At 41.2% G+C, this 20,804-nt stretch overlaps 2 protein-coding genes across 3 annotated transcripts in view; one reads left to right on the top strand and one right to left on the bottom strand.

Annotated features, from left to right (window-relative positions):
* KCTD18 (potassium channel tetramerization domain containing 18) overlaps window positions 1–7,619 on the top strand; it is a 21,625-nt gene extending 14,006 nt beyond the window's left edge. For both annotated transcript variants that reach the window (XM_010860937.1, XM_010860936.1), the window contains 2 exons: window positions 197–299; window positions 4,803–7,619. In XM_010860937.1, coding sequence (XP_010859239.1) covers window positions 197–299; window positions 4,803–5,307 — 608 coding nt within the window. In that variant the 3' untranslated portion in view covers window positions 5,308–7,619. The remainder of the gene's footprint in view (window positions 1–196; window positions 300–4,802) is intronic.
* A 10,005-nt stretch (window positions 7,620–17,624) lies between these two features.
* Window positions 17,625–20,804, bottom strand: part of SPATS2L (spermatogenesis associated, serine-rich 2-like) — a 192,465-nt gene continuing 189,285 nt past the window's right edge. The window contains exons 13-14 of the mRNA XM_010861269.1: window positions 20,622–20,804; window positions 17,625–18,533 (exon numbers count right to left, since the gene is read on the bottom strand). Of these exons, the coding sequence (XP_010859571.1) occupies window positions 18,138–18,533; window positions 20,622–20,804 (579 nt within the window). The 3' untranslated portion in view covers window positions 17,625–18,137. The remainder of the gene's footprint in view (window positions 18,534–20,621) is intronic.

The following is a 20,804-nucleotide window of genomic DNA, read 5'->3' as shown; positions in this document are numbered from 1 at the left end:
CAGCTCTTCGTAGACCCAGGTCATGAGCTGTGTCCCTGCTGCCCTGGCTCTTCATGTGAGCTTTTCCTGTGTGTACTTTTCTTTGTTAAATAGGAGGCATGAACTTTAAGGTTTTCCTGGCCAGTTTTATACCAAACAATGTTGCTGAATCTTTCGCAGTGGACAGTGGTTCTCTAAATTGTCTTTTATCTTCCAGGTGTTAGCTACTGGCGGGTGCCTCACGAGCTGATAGAATGCTGGACTCTGGAAGAGCGCCCTTTACTTGGAAGCCTGAGTCACATGGCTCCAATTCGAAAGAGGTTATTTGTTCTCTGTTGGTTTATTATTATTAATCTGTCACCTTTATTTTTACTGCCTTTATTGGGGGAATAAATAATGGTTTTTAACCTCACTGAGCTTACTAATCACCTTGATAAATATTCTGACTTACCATCAAAATATAAATCTAGATAAATGCAAAGTTACCAGAACTATGTAAAAAGTAGAAGTAATTCTTTAAAACTGAGTTATATGGTTTATTATTATTTAAGCAGAGTCTGATTTTAAAAATACTACTGGACACAGTAGGAATGCTGTGGTATTTTTCCCCACTAAAGTGAAATCTCAGGCTTTATTGGCAATAGTTAAAAAATGTGTTAGACTTAATATTTGAAACTTCCTGTGATTTACTCTGAATTCTTTTCTGTAACCACAAATACTAATAGCATTTTTATTTAGTAGTATTTTCTTATGTTCTATGAAATAATTAGCATTAAATTCACTGCATGTCTGTGTCTTTCACTGTGTTTTACATACATTTAAAATTATTTCATTTTCATTGTCTGGGTATTATTCGTGGCTTTCTGATGTTCTAATTTCTTGATCATCTATTTTAGACTTTGTTTCGGTCCTTCTGTGAAATTTCAGACTGCTTTCTTTTACTCTCTGAATCTTTCACAGAATGCAGAGAATTTTACTTAGTTTTTAGTATTAATCCTATATTATTAAAACATCTTTTTTATTAAGGGCTTTCATTTTATTATCATAATTTCATTTTGCCATTTGAACTTACAGCGAGCAGATATCATTTGGGTCTAGAGCAGTGGTTCTCAACCAGAGGCAGTTTTGTTATCCAGGGGATATATTTGGCAATGTTTGGAGACACTGTAGGGTGGGGGATGCTGCTGGCATTTAGAGGGTTGCTTCCTAGAAGGCAGAGGGCAGCCCCTCACAGCAAAGAAATATTGAACCCCAAATGGCAGTGGTGCTAAGGTAGAGAAAGACAGGACTGGAGTTCAGTGGAAGATGCATGTAAATGCAAAGCAAGCAGAAGGGGCTTTATGGAAGCTCTCCTCTGTGTTGGTTGTCTTTCCTCTGGGATTGTATTAAGTATTATTTTTGATTCATGGTCAAGATGGTGATAATGATGACTTAGCAGCACTTGTGAGGTCCCAAAGAACCATTTTTCACCTACAAAATTTCAGTTATGTTCAGTAGAGTTTAAAGGTCAAATATATTATATTCACAGTTTTCAAATCAGTATGCTATTATGATTCCAGTTCTAAGAATCTGATGTTAAGTACAGCTACTCCAGCTTTCTTTTGTTTTCTTTCGGTTTTTGTGGAATATCTTTTCCCATCCCTTCACTTTTAGTCTGTGTGTGTCCTTACATCTAGAGTGAGTACTTTGTGGGCAGCATATAGATGGGTCCTAGCGTGTGATCTGTTCAGCCACCCTATGTCTTTTGATTGGGGAATGCAGTCTGTTTTCATTTAAAGTAATTATTGATAGGTATGTATGTACTTAATTCCCCTGAAGTAGGAAATGGCAACCTGCTCCAGTATTCTTGCCTGGAAAATTCCATGGACAGAGGAGCCTGGCAGGCTACAGTCCCTTGGGTCGCAAAGAGTCAGACATAACTCAGTCAGACTGAGCACACATGTACTTATTTCCATTTTGTTAACTGTTTTCTGGCTATTTTTGTAGTTCCTCTCTGTTCCTTTATCTTGCTCTCTTCCATTATGGTTTGATAACTTTCTTTAGTGGTACGATTTGTACCACTAAAGAAAGTTCAGTTCAGTTCAGTCGCTCAGTTGTGTCCGACTCTTTGCGACCCCATGAATCGCAGCACACCAGGCCTCCCTGTCCATCACCAACTCCGGAGTTCACTGAGACTCACGTCCATTGAGTCAGTGATGCCATCCAGCCATCTCATCCTCTGTCGTCCCCTTCTCCTCCTGCCCCCAATCCCTCCCAGCATCAGAGTCTTTTCCAATGAGTCAGCTCTTCACATGAGGTGGCCAAAGTACTGGAGTTTCAGCTTTAGCATCATTCCTTCCAAAGAAATCAAGTTATCAAACCATAAATCTCAGTATTTGTACTATCCCGTGCCATGTTTTATGTTTTGATATCATATTTTTATACTGTGTCTTAACTGATTATTTTAATCATAGTTATTTTTTTTACTTTTGACTTTTAACCTTTATATCAGCTTAAAGTGATTAATATACTACCTTTACTACATATTTACCTTTCCAGTAAGATTTATTCTTTCATATGTGTTCTTGTTACTAATTAGTGCCCTTTGTTTTAAGCTTAAAGAAGTTCGTTTAACATTTCATGTAAGGCTGGTTTCAGTTCAGTTCAGTTCAGTCACTCAGTCATGTCTGACTCTTTGTGACCCCATGGACTGCAGCACCCCAGGCCTCCCTGTCCATCACCAACTCCTGGAGTTTACCCATACTCATGTCCATTGAGTCGGTGATGTCATCCAACATCATAATTTCATGGCTGCAGTCACCATGTGCAGTGATTTTGGAGCCCAAAAAAACAAAGTCAGCCACTGTTTCCACTGTTTCCCCATCTATTTGCCATGAAGTGATAGGATCAGATGCCATGATCTTAGTTTTCTGAGTGTTGAGCTTTAAGCCAACTTTTTCACTCTCCTCTTTCACTTTCATCAAGAAGCTCTTTAGTTCTTCACTTTCTGCCATAAGGGTGGTGTCATCTGCATATCTAAAGTTATTGATATTTCTCCCAGCAATCTTGATTCCAGCTTGTGCTTCATCCAGCACAGTGTTTATCATCATGTATATAAGTTAAATAAGCAGGGTGACAATATACAGCCTTGACGTACTCCTTTTCCTATTTGGAACCAGTCTTTTGTTCCATGTCCAGTCCTAACTGTTGCTTCCTGACCTGCACACAGATTTCTCAAGAGGCTGGTTTAGTGGTGATGAACTCCTTTAGCTTTTGCTTGTTTGGAAAACTGTTTCTCCTTCAATTCTTAATAGTAACTTTGCTGGGTAGAGTATTCTTGGTTGGATTTTTCTTTCTTTTACCACTGTGACTATATTATGCACCCCCCTTCTGGCTTGCAAAGTTTCTGCTGAAAAAAATCTCTTGATAATCTTATGGGGGTTCCTTTGTATATAACAAGTTATTTTTCTCTTGCTGCTTTTAAGATTTTCTCCTTTAACTTTTGACATTTTAATTGTAATGTGTCTTAGTATAGGTCTCTTTGGCTTTACCTTATTTGGAATTCTCTGGGCTTCCTGGATCTGGATGTCTCTTTCCTTCTTCAGCTATGTAATTTTCAACTTTATTTATTCAAACAAGATTTCTTCTCCTTTCTCTCTTCTTCTGGGAGCCCTGTAATGTGGATGTTAATTTGGTGTTGTCCCATAAGTCCCTTCAGCTATCTTCAATTTTTTCACTCTTTTTCTTTCTGCTGATCTGATTGGGTGAATTCCACTGCCCTGCCTTTGAGTTGAGTGATTCTTTCTTCTGCTTCATCTGGCCTGCTGTTGAACCCCTGTAGTATATTTTACAGTTCAGTTATGGTGTTCTTCAGCTCTGTGACTTATATTTTTCATATCTTTGTTGAAGTTTTTCACTGTGTTCATTCACTCTTCTCCCAGTCCAGTGACCATTTTTATGACCATTATTGAACTCCTTATCAGCCAAATTACTTAATCTGTGTTTCATTAATGTCTTTTGGTGAGGTTTCATCTTGTTCTCTCATTTGAAACATTTTCCTCAGTTTTTTCATTTTAGTTGATTCTCTGTGTTGATTTCTGTACAGTAGATGAAACAATCACCTGTTCACCAGTGTTCCCACTTTAGGCTTTTTATAGTGAATGGTAACTCAGTTCAGGAATCTTTGAAGGTTTGTCCAATACTTCTCAAATTCGAAAAGCATCTAACTGTACCGTGGGTTTTACTAGTCTAGCAGTTCCCAGAATGTGTTCTGTGGCATGCTAATTTTACTGGGTGCCAAAGGTTACATTACAGAATGATTGGTCAGTGGAGTCAACAAAGCTAAACAGGTGTCTTTACTATAGAATCTTTGTTAATATAGAGTTTAAAACTTCAGTAGAATAAAATACACACTTAGCATTTCTCAAGTTTATTTGTGAAACCCGTTTTTTCCCTTAATAAATCTCTTGCAGCTGCTTTTCTGGGAAAAACAACTTGAGACACTCCTGGTTATCCTCTGGATTGCATCAGGCTTTGTGAGAACAAGTCATGTGTTGTATAATTCTAGTGTAACACTTCAGATTTTAACTTATCATTGGTATTAACATTATGCATGAGTTTAAAAGAATGTATTTAAATTGAAACAATCTTCTGCAACCTTGCTAATTTATTTATTGACCTTGGTGGGCAATGAGAGATGAAGTAGGTAAGTTGATACCGCTAAACCTCTTGACTCAAATTCTTGACAAAAACCTTTTTGTTCACCTTGAAGTTAAACTTTGGAGACATTTTCATTAGCTATTAAACCTGTAAATGCTGACAAGCACCCATTTCTGTATTTACAGGCGACTAATAGTCAATGAAGAAGAAGAAGAAGGTGTGAACTGTAAGACCGGACCTAAGCCAGTCCGATTTTTGGGTCCTTCCACCAGCACCCAAATTAAGGTCAAGAACTCTGCTTCCATCAGGGTGTCTCCGGCCAGTGCCCCTCAACCCTGGCCCCGGGCAACAGCAAACCTGGCTGCAGGAGGAAGGGCAGTGCAGCGCTCTGCCCAGTCAAAAGTGCCAACCCTGGTGGGGACTGGGCTGCCTGAACATCCCCAGGCTGCACAGGGGCCTGGGGCTCCTGAGAACGGGGCCACACACCTACCTCCGGCTAAGGTTCTGCTCTCGGACAAGATGGCCACCCCGCACCGAGTGATCAAACTGAGACGGACTCCACTGTGTGCCACCGGGTCTTCCCTGTCTGCCTGCACCACACCCAGGCCAGTGGGTCCCCCGGAACCGCCCCCTGACGCCCTTAGCCCGCTGGGCACGTGGACCGAGAACGGGCAGGACCAGACCAAGTGATGGAAATGGGGACTTGGGACCGTTTGCCTCTCCAAGCTTCCAACCCCGTTAACACAAACAAGCAGCTCTCTTTCCCCATACTGTCCAAGTGAACACTTACGTTTCTATTTAGGATGATTAGCGTGAAGCAGGAATGGAGGAGGGAGACTGTAAGTGGTTGGGCCTATGTTTACTTCTCATTTTCCCAACGTTTAAATTATTTGTCTAGGGACAGTTTTAATTTCAGGTTTTTTAATGTGTAGTTTTTTTATTTTTAATAAAAATACCAATTTTTATTGGTATTAAGGCAACAAAACAGCTGGGCAAAGTCAAACCTAGGAAGCCTACTTTGTTGCTGAAATAATTATAGATTTTAGGCACTTATTTGATGTTACTCATTTCAGCGGAGAGATAAAAGTGAAATTTGAGCTTAGCTCTTCCTGCCGGTGAAATAGAGAGGGGGATTTAGTGCTCCCCTGTGCTACATGCCAGATGGGGAAGATTTGAGAGAAAACGTAGATCAAGGTGAACTCCCTGCAGGTGACTCTCAGAATCAAGAGGTAACATGAAAAGAAATGATGGGGAGGGGAAAAAAAAGTAATTTGAGATCACACTTTGACTCTCACTTAATGAAATAGTTTTCTTTCCTAGATTGACTTTTCTTGCTCTTTTCCCTTAGCAGATTTATTTTATACATCACAGGAAGATTTCTTGGGTTTAGAATTATATAACATGTTTTTAGACTGAATTGTGAAGTATTTTATTTTCATTTGGATCGTGAAGTTTTGAAAGTACTTTGAAAAAGAAAAAAAATTCAGCTTTTTAACTAAAGTTAGTATTTTTTTTCTGGAAATGACTATTAAAGAGTTACTCTGATTATACAATATGGTTTTTATGCATAAAATTTCCACATAATTTGAATTTAATATTTTAAAACAGTATTTTGATTAATCTTCTATTTTTTCACAGTTCAGTTGTATGTGCTTCCACATACATATTATATTTTGTAATTGGATCACGTTTCTATCTTTAGTGAGCAGTATGTTTTCAGTGTGTTAAAAATAAGTTCATAAAGCAGGATACTTTTTACTCAGTGCTTATCATTGTACTTGCATTGGTTTAAAAGACTAAAGTAAATATACTCAAAACATTGCTTTCTATTAAATAAAGCAAAACCTTTCCATAAAAAGTGATATTTTTCTGTAACTGTACTTATTTTTAAGTCCTGGAGCCCTTTAGTAGTGTGAAAGTTTGTTCATTTATATCTGTTTCTGCTCACAAAATTGCTTTCTTGTATAGTTAATGTATGAAATAGTTAAACCAATTTGGATAGCTGTCTGAGTACCATCAGCTTTTTTAAATAAGTGGTTTATTTGGGTAGAAAAAGTGAATATTTAAAAATTCATGAATGATAGTCCCCTGGGAAATATATAAAATATGCAGTCACCTTGAAAAATACTAAAATCCAGGTCTTCTGAAAATTAAAGACCATAGTGAGTTTTAAGTACTTTCATTTAGGATATTATTCGTATTGCTTGATCTATGACATTTTGAATTGCGGATTCATATAAGAAGATTTTATAGTAATAGATGTGTATTTTATACATAGTAAACATTTGTCTGGAGAGGAAACATGTTGAAAGTTAATCATGGTTGATTCAGTTGACAGCCTGCCTTTCTTTGCATCAAGTAGTTTAAGGGACATCTATTGAGCAGATTTGGCCTTTATAAGAGGTGAGTTTTTGGAATAACTACTGGGCCATGGCACAGCTAAAGTGGAAAGGTACAGACTTTCCCTTATAAATATCAGGAATCAAAATGCTCCTGGAACTTGAAAATTACTTTATTTTGGTGTGATTGGGGTGGGGGGGGGTACGTTCATTTTGCATAAAGAAACATTTTACCTAATACCAGACTTTGCAAACATATGAGTTGGCAACTCATCATAACCCATGGCCCTTCCTGGAAAATAAAAAAATTTTAAATGAAAGAATGCTTTATAGAATAGTAATTCAGTATCATTACTTTGGAAAAGTAGGTTTGTGCAATTGTTGGGTCAAAGGACACAATAGAAATTCTGAATGGGGTGAGTAGGGTATTTAAGTATTGTTCATTATCTTTTTTATGAAAAAGATAATTAACTATGCCCTTCTAGGTAATCTGTGTTGAAAACTGGTTTGCCCTGATTAAAACTGGTTAGTTATACAGTGGAAAGCCTAAGGCTGACAGTAGGAATCTACTGAAACAGTTGTTTCATTTGTATTTTTAAATACCAAGTTTTTATTTCAATATTGCCTTATGTTATAGTTTATAAAGTATTTTCATATATTTTATTTCATTGTGTTTATTTTACTTTTTAGTTTCAGAACAACATAATGAAGGTTAATCTTTCCTTGTCCTTTAAAGATCAGGAAGATGAAGTTAAGACTGTACAATAATGACTGCACTACTCCCAACACACATTTTAGCTTCATAATCTAATTTTTACAGACTGACACAGCATCACTGACCAAAGGAAAAGCTAGATGTAACTAACTTCACATGTCTATCTTCTCCTAGAGGGACTCTGCTACCTCTATACTTGCAATGCCTGGTACATAGTAGGCCTCTAGTATGTTGCTGACAGTTAGGGCAACCGCCCCACCCCACCCCCTCTTCTACCCCAATTATTTTATAAAATGTATATGGTAAGAGAAGGCAATGGCACCCGACTCCAGTACTCTTGCCTGGAAAATCCCATGGACAGAGGAGCCTGGTAGGCTGCAGTCCATGGGGTCGCTAAGAGTCCGACAGGACTGAGCAACTTCACTTTCACTTTTCACTTTCATGCATTGGAGAAGGAAATGGCAACCCACTCCAGTGTTCTTGCCTGGAGAATCCCAGGGACGGAGGAGCCTGGTGGGCTGCCATCTATGGGGTCGCACAGAGTCGGACAAGACTGAAGCGACTTAGCAGCAGCAGCAGTCTTCATGGGGTGCAGAAACTGATTTCTGACCTTGCAGAATGTATCTTGTTGAACAAAGGAGATGCTTGTGAAAGTCCCTTAATTTGATGATTGTTTTTAATGACCACAGTTACCATTAGTAATGATCATTACAGTTACATAGCTTGTCAAGTTGTTTAAAATAATTTAGAGATGTGGCTCATGAGACCCCAGAGAAGTCAGACAGATGCTGCCTGACTTCTGAGAAAGGAAAAAGCAGCCTGGCCCCTCCCCTCCTGCCTTACTGCCCCTGCTAGAATTGCTGATGCAATTTTTCATTCACAGACTGAATCCTATTGCTTCCTTAGCAGGTACTAACATTGAAAAAATTGTTGATTCACTTCGAAGTCTGTGGTTAAATACAGTATAATTATTATCAACCATACCTTGATTTCTAAAGAAGGAATTGATATACAAGCATATTTGGCCTTCCCTGAGAAATCGTTCATACAGGAATTTTTATTTAAATAGCATTTTGAATGTGCATATAGACTTGTGGTAGTAAATTGTGCTGAAAAGGGAAAAATGCTAACCTTTATGTGAATATGAGGTGCCTTGTAAAGGGTTGCCCTATTTATACTTTCAATCCCTTTGAAGAGCTTTAATTGACATTTGGTAGGATGCTGGTTAGAAACTAAGTAGAAAGTATGGACTTCATAAAATGAAGGGAAAGAGCTTCTGCTATAGCAAGTGAAAAATATTTTTAAATGATTTACATGTGTGTATTCCTAAGTTAGCCAGGAACTTTTTAATTATGGAAAATACTGTCATTCTTCCATATGCTGAAGCTCTCCCTCAAGAACTGTCAACAAGTTGCTGAATTCCTCAGCCAGCGAAGAGTGGATGAGTGATTCTTGAGAGCTGCAGTTTTCAATCAGATGAAATCAAATGCAGGATTTCAAGCAGGTAGTACAGTCAGGAAAGGAAACATCATGAATAACTAGCAGAAACAAAAAAGATTGGTTTCCAGCTGTTTTCAGAATTTTGTATGCACGGAATTTGGTTGGTGGTGAGGCCTCAAAGGGACCGTTTTCACTTATAGTTCTCGCAGCCTCATGAGCTACACATGGTTTACGTTGTTACAGAAAAGCTAATTTTTCTTTGTTCACATGTGTTGCCTCAGACAGCCCATACGCATTTTAGATTTGCTGGCTAGACACTTCCTGATGCAAGCTGTGGCTAAGACAAACAGAATTTTACAGTAACTGTCAATCAGTACCCTGTCCTAGTTGTTTATTTAACAGCTTTTCATTTTATAATGTTGCTTCTCATACTTTCCCTTCTTTTACCCTAGAACTTCCATTACCTTAGTAAAATTTTGTTCAGCTACAGGAATAAATTTGAGGGCCTGAAACTTAGAAGCGAAACATTTTAAACAGAGAGCACTTTATGGAAAGAAAAAGGTCATGTGTTTGCTAAAGTTGGAAGAAAACGAACATTGCTTCTTTCTGCCAAGGTTTCTGAAAAATTTGGACGTTCTACTTCAGTAGCACTTCTTTCAAGAACTTATGCCCTAATTTCTGGGTTTGGAAGATGTGGGAATCCAGATTCCATGTAGATGACATGAATAGCCCAAAGACATCAGAGAGTGTGCATTGAGATTCCAGTTGTGGGCCAGACGGTCTGGATTTGGTAACATGGGCTGAACCAAGTGGGAATCCAGCGCAGCTGGAGGAACAAGGCAGGATGTCCTTGCTCATCTGCTGTTTCTGTTTTCTTTCTCCAGAGCCCTTGGAACCTCCAGATCAGAGTTTTCAGCTGTGACACTTTTGGACTAGATAACATTTTTGGACTAGATAATTCTTTATTGAGGACGGCTGTACTGTGCCCTGTGGGGTACTGAGCAGCACCCTGGCCCAGTTGTGACAATCAAAATGTTCTCAAACTTTTCCAGATGTCTCCTGGGGTTGGTGGGTGGACACAAAATTGATTACCCCAAGTTGAGAACCATTGCAGTAGTTGAATAACTTAACCTGAGCAAAATACTGGTGGCTGCCTCTCAATTGGGAAGTGTGGATGAGTAAGGGAACTTTAGAGCTGTCAAACACTGGCAGGAATGGAGCCCTGAGAATTGAGGGGGAGAATAATAAAGGAAGGCTGTCCCAGGCCTGCCAATTAAAAAATTCGATCCCGTTAGTTCTCACATTTCTGGCTTTAGTATAATATTAGAGACATTTTTGTTTGCTGTTATAACCAAGCCACTATTAATATCTAATAAAAACTAAGATGTATCTTTCTAAGCCCTTTATATGTTAACTTAATTGAATACACCAACCCTATGATGTAGGTGTCTTATTATTATCTCCGTTTTTCAGATGGGGGAAACTGAAGCACAGAGGGTCTGGTAAACTGTGTTGCATCTAGCAGGATTCACATGCATGTCACATGCAGGCCTTTCAGCTTTATTCTAGGCCTCTTATAGGAGCTTGACATTGCTTCCGGAGATGAGCTAGATAGGACTTAGTGTGTCTGTGTGTCTCACGGATATATTTATCAGGTACTCTTTTAGTGCTTTCTAAGGGTATGTGGCTGCTGTGCTTAGTTGCTCAGTCATGTCCGACTCTTTGCGACCCCATGGACCCCATAGCCTGCCAGGCTCCTCTGTCCATGAGGATTCTCCAGGCAAGAATACTGGAGTGGGTAGCCTATCCCTTCTCCAGTGGATCTTCCTGACCCAGGAGTCAAACTGGGGTCTCCTGCATTGCAGGCGGATTCTTTACCAGCTGAGCTGGTAAGCCCTTCTAAGGGTATGCCAGGTTTCAACTCTTTGCCTCTTGATTTCATATCTGCTCTTCATTGTCCTGTTTGTCATCCTAGAGCTGGACCCCATAAGCACTTCCCTTTAGCCAGCTGACTTTGCCACTGGAGGGACCCTGAAGGAAGAGGAGGCTTTGTTCAGTGAGTGTCCCTGTGTTCTTGTTCCAGCAACGAGTGCTCAGTTAGGGTGTGGAAAACCCATGGGCCCAAGTTTCAGCAATAGCAGGCTCCAGTCCCACAGGTCTCCTTGCTGGCTCCACAGTTAATTCAACATTACTTCCTGCAGGAGGCTGCCGGGGTCCAGCCCCAGTGGATCCAGGGAATTCGAAGTGGGGATGGCATCGGCGAGGATCAGGAAACAATTGCTTAATTAAACATTAATTAAGGATATAAAGAGTGGTTAAATAAGGACAGCTCAGTGAGAAAATTTAGTGGAGAAAAGAGGCTGAATAATTCAGCCAGAAGGTGAGAGAAAGAACGACATGGGGAGACCAAGTTTCGGTGAACAAGGCCCACACTTTATTTTCCAAAGTAGTTTTTTCCTTAAGTTATGCCTAGAGGGTAATGGGGGGAAGGGGTAGAGTCCTGCAGTAAGCCAGGCTTTCTTCCTGCAAATTTATCATATGCAAAAGTTTAGGTGATTTGCATCATCTTCTGGCCCGGAGGCCTCTTAACATTATAAGACCCTTTCTTCAGAAAACTTATTTTTCTCTAAAGGTGACTAGTCAGGCGCCACCCTCCAAAAGCATTAGATAAAGTTGCATTCCTATAGGGCAAAGGTGTGGTGGGCTATAACAAGTAAAAGAATTAACTCAAGGGTCCAAGATTATAAGCATTAAAGCTACTACTTACACCAATTATATTAATCAATACAGTGCCAGGGACACAGCAGGTAAGGGATACGGAAACTTAGCAGCAAATATTGGCCCAACAAGTGAAAAACCCTTCACCAATACAATTTCTAATCAATCTTTTAACTGCTCAAAGGGATCTGTATTCAGACATTTTAGAACATCTCATGCCTCTCACAGTTGGGAGGCTCTGAACAATCACCTGTGGCTGGAAAAACCTATTCAGGCAGGCTAGAGGACTTCCAAAGGAGTTTGTAGGTTGAAACACTGTCACACCCAGGAATTATTAACTGGAGCTGTAAGTTAACTCTTTTTTTCAGAGAGAGGTAGTGGGGGACAGCCCCCCGTAAAGTCAGAGGTGTAGATGAGAGCACAAAGCAGAAAGTAGGCAACTCTGGTTTTGGGGGTAGATGCTCGAGGATTTCCAGGGGGACTCCTGAGGCTCTATCCCGCCTTTTTGTATGCCGAGCCTCCTTCCTCATGACCTTTGCCAGGGGCGGAGCTCCTGCTCCTGTCAGGAAGCTTCCTAGCTGGTGCCCAGCAGGATTCCCAGTGAATTCAGCGGCATCCCTGGGGTTGGATCCCTGGTGAGTTGACCAGCCTTTCAGGAGAAAGTTCCTGGTTCTCCAGTGCCCTGTGGGGAGCTTCTCTCTTGTTAGCACCTCAGGGAGCTTCTTGACCTCTACTGGAACCATAGCCATACCCTCCCCAACAAGGTCAGAACCTCAGCCTTGGGAGCAGGGCTGGTGGGTGGTGGTGGTGAGCTTTCGCAAACTTGATCCTTTGCTCTGCCTCAAGCTCTAACAGAAACCATCCCAGTGTCTGTTATTCCTGTTTTCTTTAGTAGCTACTCCCATTACTATTTATAACTTCATATATACATACATATTTCTCTCGATAAAGCTTCCCCATATAAATTTATAAAGCATTCAAATTACTCTGTGGTTACTGTCTCTGTACAAAGTGCCAGGCATTATTCCAAATTATTACTTTGCAAATATTAACTTATTCAATCTGTGTAGCAACCCTTCAAGGAAGGTATGGTTATTAGTCCCATTTACCTGTGGAGAAATGGAGATATTGAGCTGTTTAGAAATGTGTCCACACTGACACAGCCAGGAGGTGATGGGACCCTGATATGAATCCAGATAGCCTGCCCCAGGGCTGGGACTTCAGCTGCTGCTCTCATCCCATCTTCTCTAGAATTGACAGACTGGATTATTTTGCACAAGTCATTTAGATTTCAGAATTCTCTAGCACATTGGAGTTGGTCAGTCTTTCATAGTTGCTCTCCCTTCCTTGTATTTATTGAGTACCTACTATGTGCCAGGTCTGATGTTGAAGCTGAAACTCCAATACTTCGGCCACCTGATGCGAAGAGCTGACTCATTTGAAAAGACCCTGATGCTGGGAAAGACTGAAGGCAGGAAGAGAAGGGAATGACAGAGGATGAGATGGTTAGATGGCATCACCGACTTAATGGACATGGGTTTGGGTAGGCTCCAGGGGTTGGTGTTGGACAGGGAGGCCTGGCATGCTGCAGCTCATGGGGTCACAAAGAGTCAGACACGACTGAGCAACTGAACTGAACTGAACTGATGTGCCAGGCCTTCCCTTTTAGCTCAGATGGTAAAGAATCTGCGTGCAGATGGAGGAGACCAGGTTTGATTCTTGGGTTGGGAAGATCCCCTGGAGGAGGAAATGGCAACCCACTCCAGTATTCTTGTCTGGAGAATCTCACGGACAGAGGAGCCTGGTGGTCTACAGTCCATGGGGTCACAAGAGTTGGACATGACCAAGCCACTAAACCACCACTATGTGCCAGGCACTAGCAGAGGAGTAATGATGTTATTGGGCAGCTTAATGGTAATTTACAAAAAGTACATGTTCTCCCAAAAGACTGCTGCTGCTGCTAAGTCGCGTCAGTCGTGTCCGACTCTGTGCGACCCCATAGATGGAAGCGCACCAGGCTCCTCTGTCCCTGGGATTCTCCAGACAAGAACACTGGAGTAGGTTGCCATTTCCTTCTCCACCCAAAAGACTAGGAATAGGTAAATCTAACTCAAACTTAAGTTAAAAAATAGAGTAGTTTTCTGTCCATGACAGGAAGTCTTTTTTATATTTATTTTCTGTAGAAGTGTCTTTGGTCATGGTTGCAATCATGGTACTAAAATACATTTTTTTTTTTTTTGCCAGAAATCTATGCACACTCTCAGGCAAATACAATAGACAAATTTGCCACTAAATGTATGTATTCTGTAAAAACTGTGTGTGGTTATTTCTGCTCTGAAACTTGAACTTAATAGTAACACTGAAAATGCTTCTGAGCTGTAGGAAGAAGCAGAGTTCACAAATAAGGGGACTTCTGAGAATCAGTCACCAGAAAAAATTAGTGAGAACCTTGTGTGTTTCTCTGACAGCATGACCGAGTCCACGCTGGAGTGCCTTTGCCTGAGGGGCTGCTATAATGAAATCAAAACTCTGATTTGGGCTAATCTGCCTCCAAGGATCAGGGACCTGGTTCTTGGAAACTAAGAATGGACAGAAAACTTCTTTAGGATTTATAAAGCTTTGCTGGGAAAAGCAAAAGTACAAAAAACCAAAAATTCCTTTGAATAGTTTGCAATGAGTAGTATTAAAATTGTGCCTCAAATAAAACCCTGGCTAGCAACTCTTCCTATTTTTTCTCACCAAATTAGATCAGTTAAGATGGCTCAGTACTTTCTGAAAAATGCTAGAGCAAAGTTTTAGTCATTGAACGATTATTATTTATTATTATCTTTCACTATGATATGGGCTTCCCTGGTGGCTCAGATGGTAAAGAATCTGCCTGCAATGCGGGAGACCTACATTCAGTCCCTGGGTCAGGAAGATCCCCTGGAGAAGTGAATAGCTACCCATTCCAGTATTCTTGCCTAGAAAACTCCATGGACAGAGAAGCCTGATGGGCTACAATCTATAGGATTGCAAAGAGTCAGACATAACTGAGTGACTAACACACTTGCTATTTTATAGTTTAGGAAATTTGGGAGCAAGTGACTGTTTCTTTCACCTTTATTTTATTGTTTGGCACCCGAAGGCAGTCTGGAATCCTAGCCTACCTGTGCCTGAATTTGAGGTATAGGCTCTGAATCTAGTGTGGTTATTAAAAAGGTGCCAGTATGTTTTATGGATGCTGTCACTAGAGTGTCTGCTGAGAAATGAAAATGTTACCATATCCAGACACAAGAGGGCACTCTAAACAGGCCAAGTAGCATACAGTATTGACAGGGAGGGATGGAGGGAAGGAGGAAGCTTAGTCAAAGGTAGTGTTGAATTCAGGCATCCCTCTGTCTCCATTGTTCCCCCTTCTCCCTTCTAAACCACCCCACCCCCCGCAACCCTGCCTCCAGTTTGCTCTAGGAAAAGAGCTGTTCAGGCCCTACATTACCTTTTCACATGGTTAAATCGAGATTAAGGCTTTCGGAGTCAGAATTCCCACATCTCTTACTTTAGCAAAAATCTGCGTGTTGCCTTTGCTCTGTTAACTTTCCCCATTGGCCTCGTTGGATATTGCTTCGCTAAGAATGTTAAAATGGAATCTTTTTTTCTGATGCCAGCAGAATTGAACTGCTAGTGAACTGAGCTTTACATTGGATATAGAGTGTTATTTTTTCCCTACCCACTCTTTCCCCCCAGCTCTTGTAAGTACAGCCTTTATTAAGGATGAATTTTATACAAACTTGTGTTTAACCCTCTGAACCTTGCTCAGCCCCTAGAATAGGCTGGATGACTGAGCTGGAGTATGGAGAGATTCTCAAATGAAATGTAAATTTGGAATGTAATTGGTAACCCAACTGAGAGGTTTGTCTTTAACAGATGGGAGTCTTGGTGATACAATGTAGGTGAGTTTTGAAGTTATTCAATCTTCATGGGTATTAGAATGGTTTAACCTCTACTAGAGAAATGTTTAGAAAAAAGAATCTATTCTTCTGGCTACTGTGTATTAAGTAGAGAGATTAGAGTGCTCATAGCCCATGGAATTTTTTTTTTTAAGTTTGACACAGTTTAGAAGAATCTCAGAATTTAACCCAGATTTCTAGAATCACACCAATGATTCCATCAGAATAGATGAAGATATATATATATATAGATAGATATAGATATATCTATCTATCTATATATATACACACATACACACACACACACACACAATATTTCCATGGACTCACACTGGCACTAAAATATTGAAATTACCATTTCAAAAAATGTATATTGGTAAATGTTTACATACCTGGGTCTACAAGAAAGGCAAAATCTAGGAAAAAACATAAACAGGTATGCATATTTCTTAGCATACTTTCTTGTTTCTTTTCAGTAACTTGGAGCATTTGTTATGTGCTTAGGAATGTGACTGCGCTTTCTTAACCCTGAGAACAACATGATGGGTGTGTCAAGGTTGAGAGTCGTGTCCACCCCTGACAAAGACAGGTGTGCCCCTGACCTGGCAAAGCCATTATTTTCCTGTTGCATGAATCACTTGACTCCTCTTTAAAGCTGTCACATTTATTTAAACTGACATTTTCTGTGGTGAGCCAAATCTTGGTACACAAAATTTGTGCAAAGTCCTTCTGTCTTGTAAAATATAAATCCAGGGTCTCAGATGGACTAAACGGAGATTGCAGGCCCCAACGTTTATCTTTCTTATTTGAACGAACAACCCTTCCTTCCTTCCCGGAATGTGACTTAACATTTAAAATTCCTATTAAATCTCTGGATACACCCAGAGACCTCAGAAAGTTCTCTCCAGACAGAGCAAACATCCTCCTTGTATTTGGCAAAAGAAGAAACGGATGCTTGCATGGTATGCGGACTCAGCTGCTCAGGGCTGCTCTTTGGAAGAGAAGCCCACTGAACCTGGGCTGCCAGAAAAAATGTTAACATTGAGCTGAAAATAAGCATTTGCTCTTGAAAGAGGCCAACAAATCTGCAGGATACATGGAAATTCAATGGAAGCAGTAGCCAAACTGAGTCACCTTGCACTCAAAGACTGGGGTACTTGGGGGTACTTGGCGCTACTTGGGGTGTGGGCCCCTGGTATCCATTCTGTATTCCTCAGGGAACAGAAGCCCTGCTCCAGGCAGCCCCTGTGCTTCTGGGGAGCCTGCAACAACCCAACTTGGGGGTGGACTCTGATTAGTCTATGCCCATTAGCACATCTCATTTGCTGATTGGTTGAGGGACAAGCCTACCCGCAATCTGGGGCAATGATATGCAAGACCCTCCCTGGGACTTTTGAGAAAGACACTTGCTCCTTGCCGATGGTACCTGGAAAGCTTTTCTTTTCTTCTAGACCGTGTTGGGGATGAACATGAATCTGAATCTTAGGATCAAGGCACGTATTTTACCCCATTCTGAACACAATGTGAGCTTAAGGAGGAAGGGAGAGCTAAGATAATCAGGAGAAAGGAGCTAGAATCCTGATTCAGTTGGACCCAAGGCATAATTTTATGCTGGGTTTTTCAGCCACTGAACTAATCGTTTTCTTTACTGTTTAAAGTAGGCTGAGTTGAGGTTTATATTACTTGCATGTGCATCTGTATATGTGTAAGGTACTGGCAAGGCTATGGTAAGGAATTCTTTCTTCCAAAAGGACCCTTATTCCAAGAGAAAAGAGCATTGTTCAAAGCTCTGTGCCACAACCGCTTTAAGTTTTCATGGTACATTTTATGATAAAGTGGGCTTCAATTAAAAAAAAAAAACCAAGCCAGGTGTCAAATGCAGCATATTTTAATTTGTTTCAAATAAAGCAATATATGTATATATATATATATTTCAGAAAAACACCAGATGTTAAACTCTACAAAAGCGCATGTGTCTTCAGCAGATCATGTTTGTCTGATCAATAAGAATTTTGTTTCCAACATTAACTCTCTAAAGACGATCAATGGACTGACATCACTGCTACAACATAGGTTGCTACTGAGCCTCTGATCTTTAGCCACATCTTGATTTTCCTAACAAATGAGTAAATACTGCCTGGCTAAAATGCTGCAATGTGTCGATGAGAAAAAGCGCCAACAGATCAAGCAAAGCCATGAAAGTTATGAAGCAAGCTAGAGCTGATTATTAGAATTAGTAAAAATGATTAAGAGAGGATGACACAGCCGTACAGGATTTGTGTATTCAGATTGACTCTCTTTTGGCAGCGAATTGGGTCAGCACCTCCTGCGGGGAACCGCAACTGAGTGAAAACGGCCTTTTTTCCCCTCTCTCCACGCTCAGGCCACCAACGTCACAGCCGGGACCGAGAGAACCGTGGCATCTGTGGAAACTTCTATTCTGGTGGGGCAGAGGTTGCACTGGGAGACCCTGGCTACGTTGCCCCGGAAAGGCCTGGCCTCCGCGTTGTCCGCGGCGTGCTGCCTTCGCCGGGGCTTTTCCGGATGGGCGGGGGCCTCAGGGGTCTTTGTCCCCAAGGAGGCCTCTTGGTTTTTGGCGCCACCTTTGTTTTTGGGACGGAAGCCGTTGTGTGGCTGTCTTCTGTGTTCATGGCGGTTGTTGCTCTTCGCCATCAGATCGGCTTCATTACCACTGCCCTGGGGCTTGGCAGACCCATTTAGCCTGTTGTTGTGATACTGCGGATTAAATCTTCGTCTTTGGCTAGAAGACCCATTCTATAAAAAGAAAGAAAGAAAGAAAAGAGGTAGATATTAGATGCCAACAAACCCCAGATGACATCAAACCAGGGAAACCAAACCTCTAAGTCACAGGTCACCTTTTTTTTTTTACACCCCAGAAGAATGTGAAAACATGCAAATAAGGTCAAGCTGATAAAACCCTCAAGCTTAAAAGAATGGTGGACTGTCTTGTAAATGGAAGTTCAAGAAAATATCTGATGTTGAAAGAGAGGTTACAGAAGTGTAAGACAGACAATTCCAGAACCAGGCCAAATAAAACCCATCAAGTATAAACCTGAAACAAATCATAAAGAAAAGTAACACAAAGGCAGGGAAATGATGGTTCTCTACCATACATATTTCTGGGACATTCTGTATGGACTATATATATGCATTCTCATGATCATTACCAGTTTACACACCCCTAGGTCTAAAGGGTGATTATCTGTGGAGGTGGGGACGAAGCTTAGGTGTGCAGGCAGGCGTGTCCACATTCCTGTCTCTGTGCACAGCTCCCTCACAATGTGGGATGAAGCCAGAGTTGGGAAGAGACAATATTCAGACACATGGGACGTGGGCCTCCGCCTTTACACTCCTGCCCTGGGCCCTGAGTTACTAGCGGTGGGTCTGTCCTAAACCAATACCATCCAATCACAGTGCACAAACTAAGAACTTGATATATTTGTAACTTATGATACATCCAGGGAAGTAGTCCAGACAGACCCTGAGAATAGGCTTGGGGCATTTGGGAACAGAATTCCAGGATCTCGGGTATTTGGAGAACTTTCCAGAAGGGAGAGCGTAGATTCTGGGTAGTCATCTCTTAGTCTCACTCTGAAGGGAGGGCCATGGGCCACGGCTGGGGAGGGCCACAAGGGTTTACTCTAAGGCATGGGGCCAGCACAAGGGCCTTTCTTGGACTTAGATATATTTTCACATTTAAACATGCTTTCACCTGAAATGCTTTGCTGAAAATAATAAAACAGTGAGCACTGAAAAGGTATTTATGTGGTTAACATTTAATCTGGCCTCCTTTGTTTTTAAATAAATTGTGACAGAGAAATTCAAACTAAATTTTGGACTTAATTTTAGCATGGGGTTTAATAATGAGCAAGGAACAAAATCTGTGAAGGTGTATTTCAACGACAGTGAAACAGATTTGATTATGATCTTGAATCAAGGACTGTATGAAACACTCCTTGTCAAAGTGCGATTTTAAAGTTCATGAAGACATCTGGGGCTAGAGAAATGCCTGTCAGAGTTACTAATGAGAATTCTAACAGACCAAGACCACAAAAGCCAACAGGGCATCTGTTAGAAAACCAGCATTTTGGAATGCTTAAAAAGAAGTCTCTTTATTCAAGCTCTCTTTCTGAAAGATGATGAAAAATATCTTTATAGCATGCCCAACTTCTGAATCATCAAATCCCATTTCATGGTCATTCTTTAATAAGCGGGGATCACTTCTCAAGAATATAATGGAGAAGCAGAAGGAGAGAAGACTGTCCTTTGGATATTTCTGTTTTTAAGGGTCATTGTAATGAGAATTAATAATGTCATTTTGAAATGCATGCTGAAAGCCCAAGAGAAGAGCGAGCAGTTTGAACTAACTTTGGCCTCTTATGGATAAATTAAAGATAAATGGGATTAAAGGATCTTAAAAAACATGCCAGATTTCTTCTCACTAATGGTGTCAATAGCCTGGTTCTCAATCTTGTTCCCATGTCTGTGAGTCCTTTCCGTGTGTGGGCCAGTTACCAGTACCTGGGTGGCACTCAAGTCATGAGAAATGCCATCTCATGTAGAAGGATTCTTTGCTAATGCTGTCAAGTGTGTGAAGACCACTTCCTCCACAGGGGAGAGTGCCTGTGAGGGGACCAGATGGACTAGGGGAGCTCAGGGAGGCTGGCCAGGCAAATGGAGGCTCGACAAGTCAGGCTGCTGCTGGGGGCAGATGGAGCCTAGGGGTGACTAGCAGTGGCTATTTTCTTCCACTGCAAATGGGTGGTTTCTTGCCCAGGCAAGGCACCAGGGTCTGCGGGACCCCTGGAGGTTGGGCAGCGTGGCCTCCTTGGGGCAGCTTACCTGCTTATTAGCCGGCACGGCCTGGTGAGAGCTGTCGGCGGTGCTGGGAAGGTTGCTCGCCATTTTGGGGTTTGCTGCTTTACCCTCGGAGGGCTTGTTGTGACTCGAAGACTTTCGGGTAAAGTTACTCTGTTTCCCAGAGGTGGCTGCGTGAGCGCTGAGCAGTGGCAGCAGGGAGCTGCA

The sequence above is a fragment of the Bison bison genome, unplaced genomic scaffold, assembly GCF_000754665.1.
Source record: "Bison bison bison isolate TAMUID 2011002044 unplaced genomic scaffold, Bison_UMD1.0 scf7180017864471, whole genome shotgun sequence".
NCBI classification, from domain to species: domain Eukaryota; kingdom Metazoa; phylum Chordata; class Mammalia; order Artiodactyla; family Bovidae; genus Bison; species Bison bison.
This window is presented reverse-complemented; position numbering and strand designations above follow the sequence as displayed.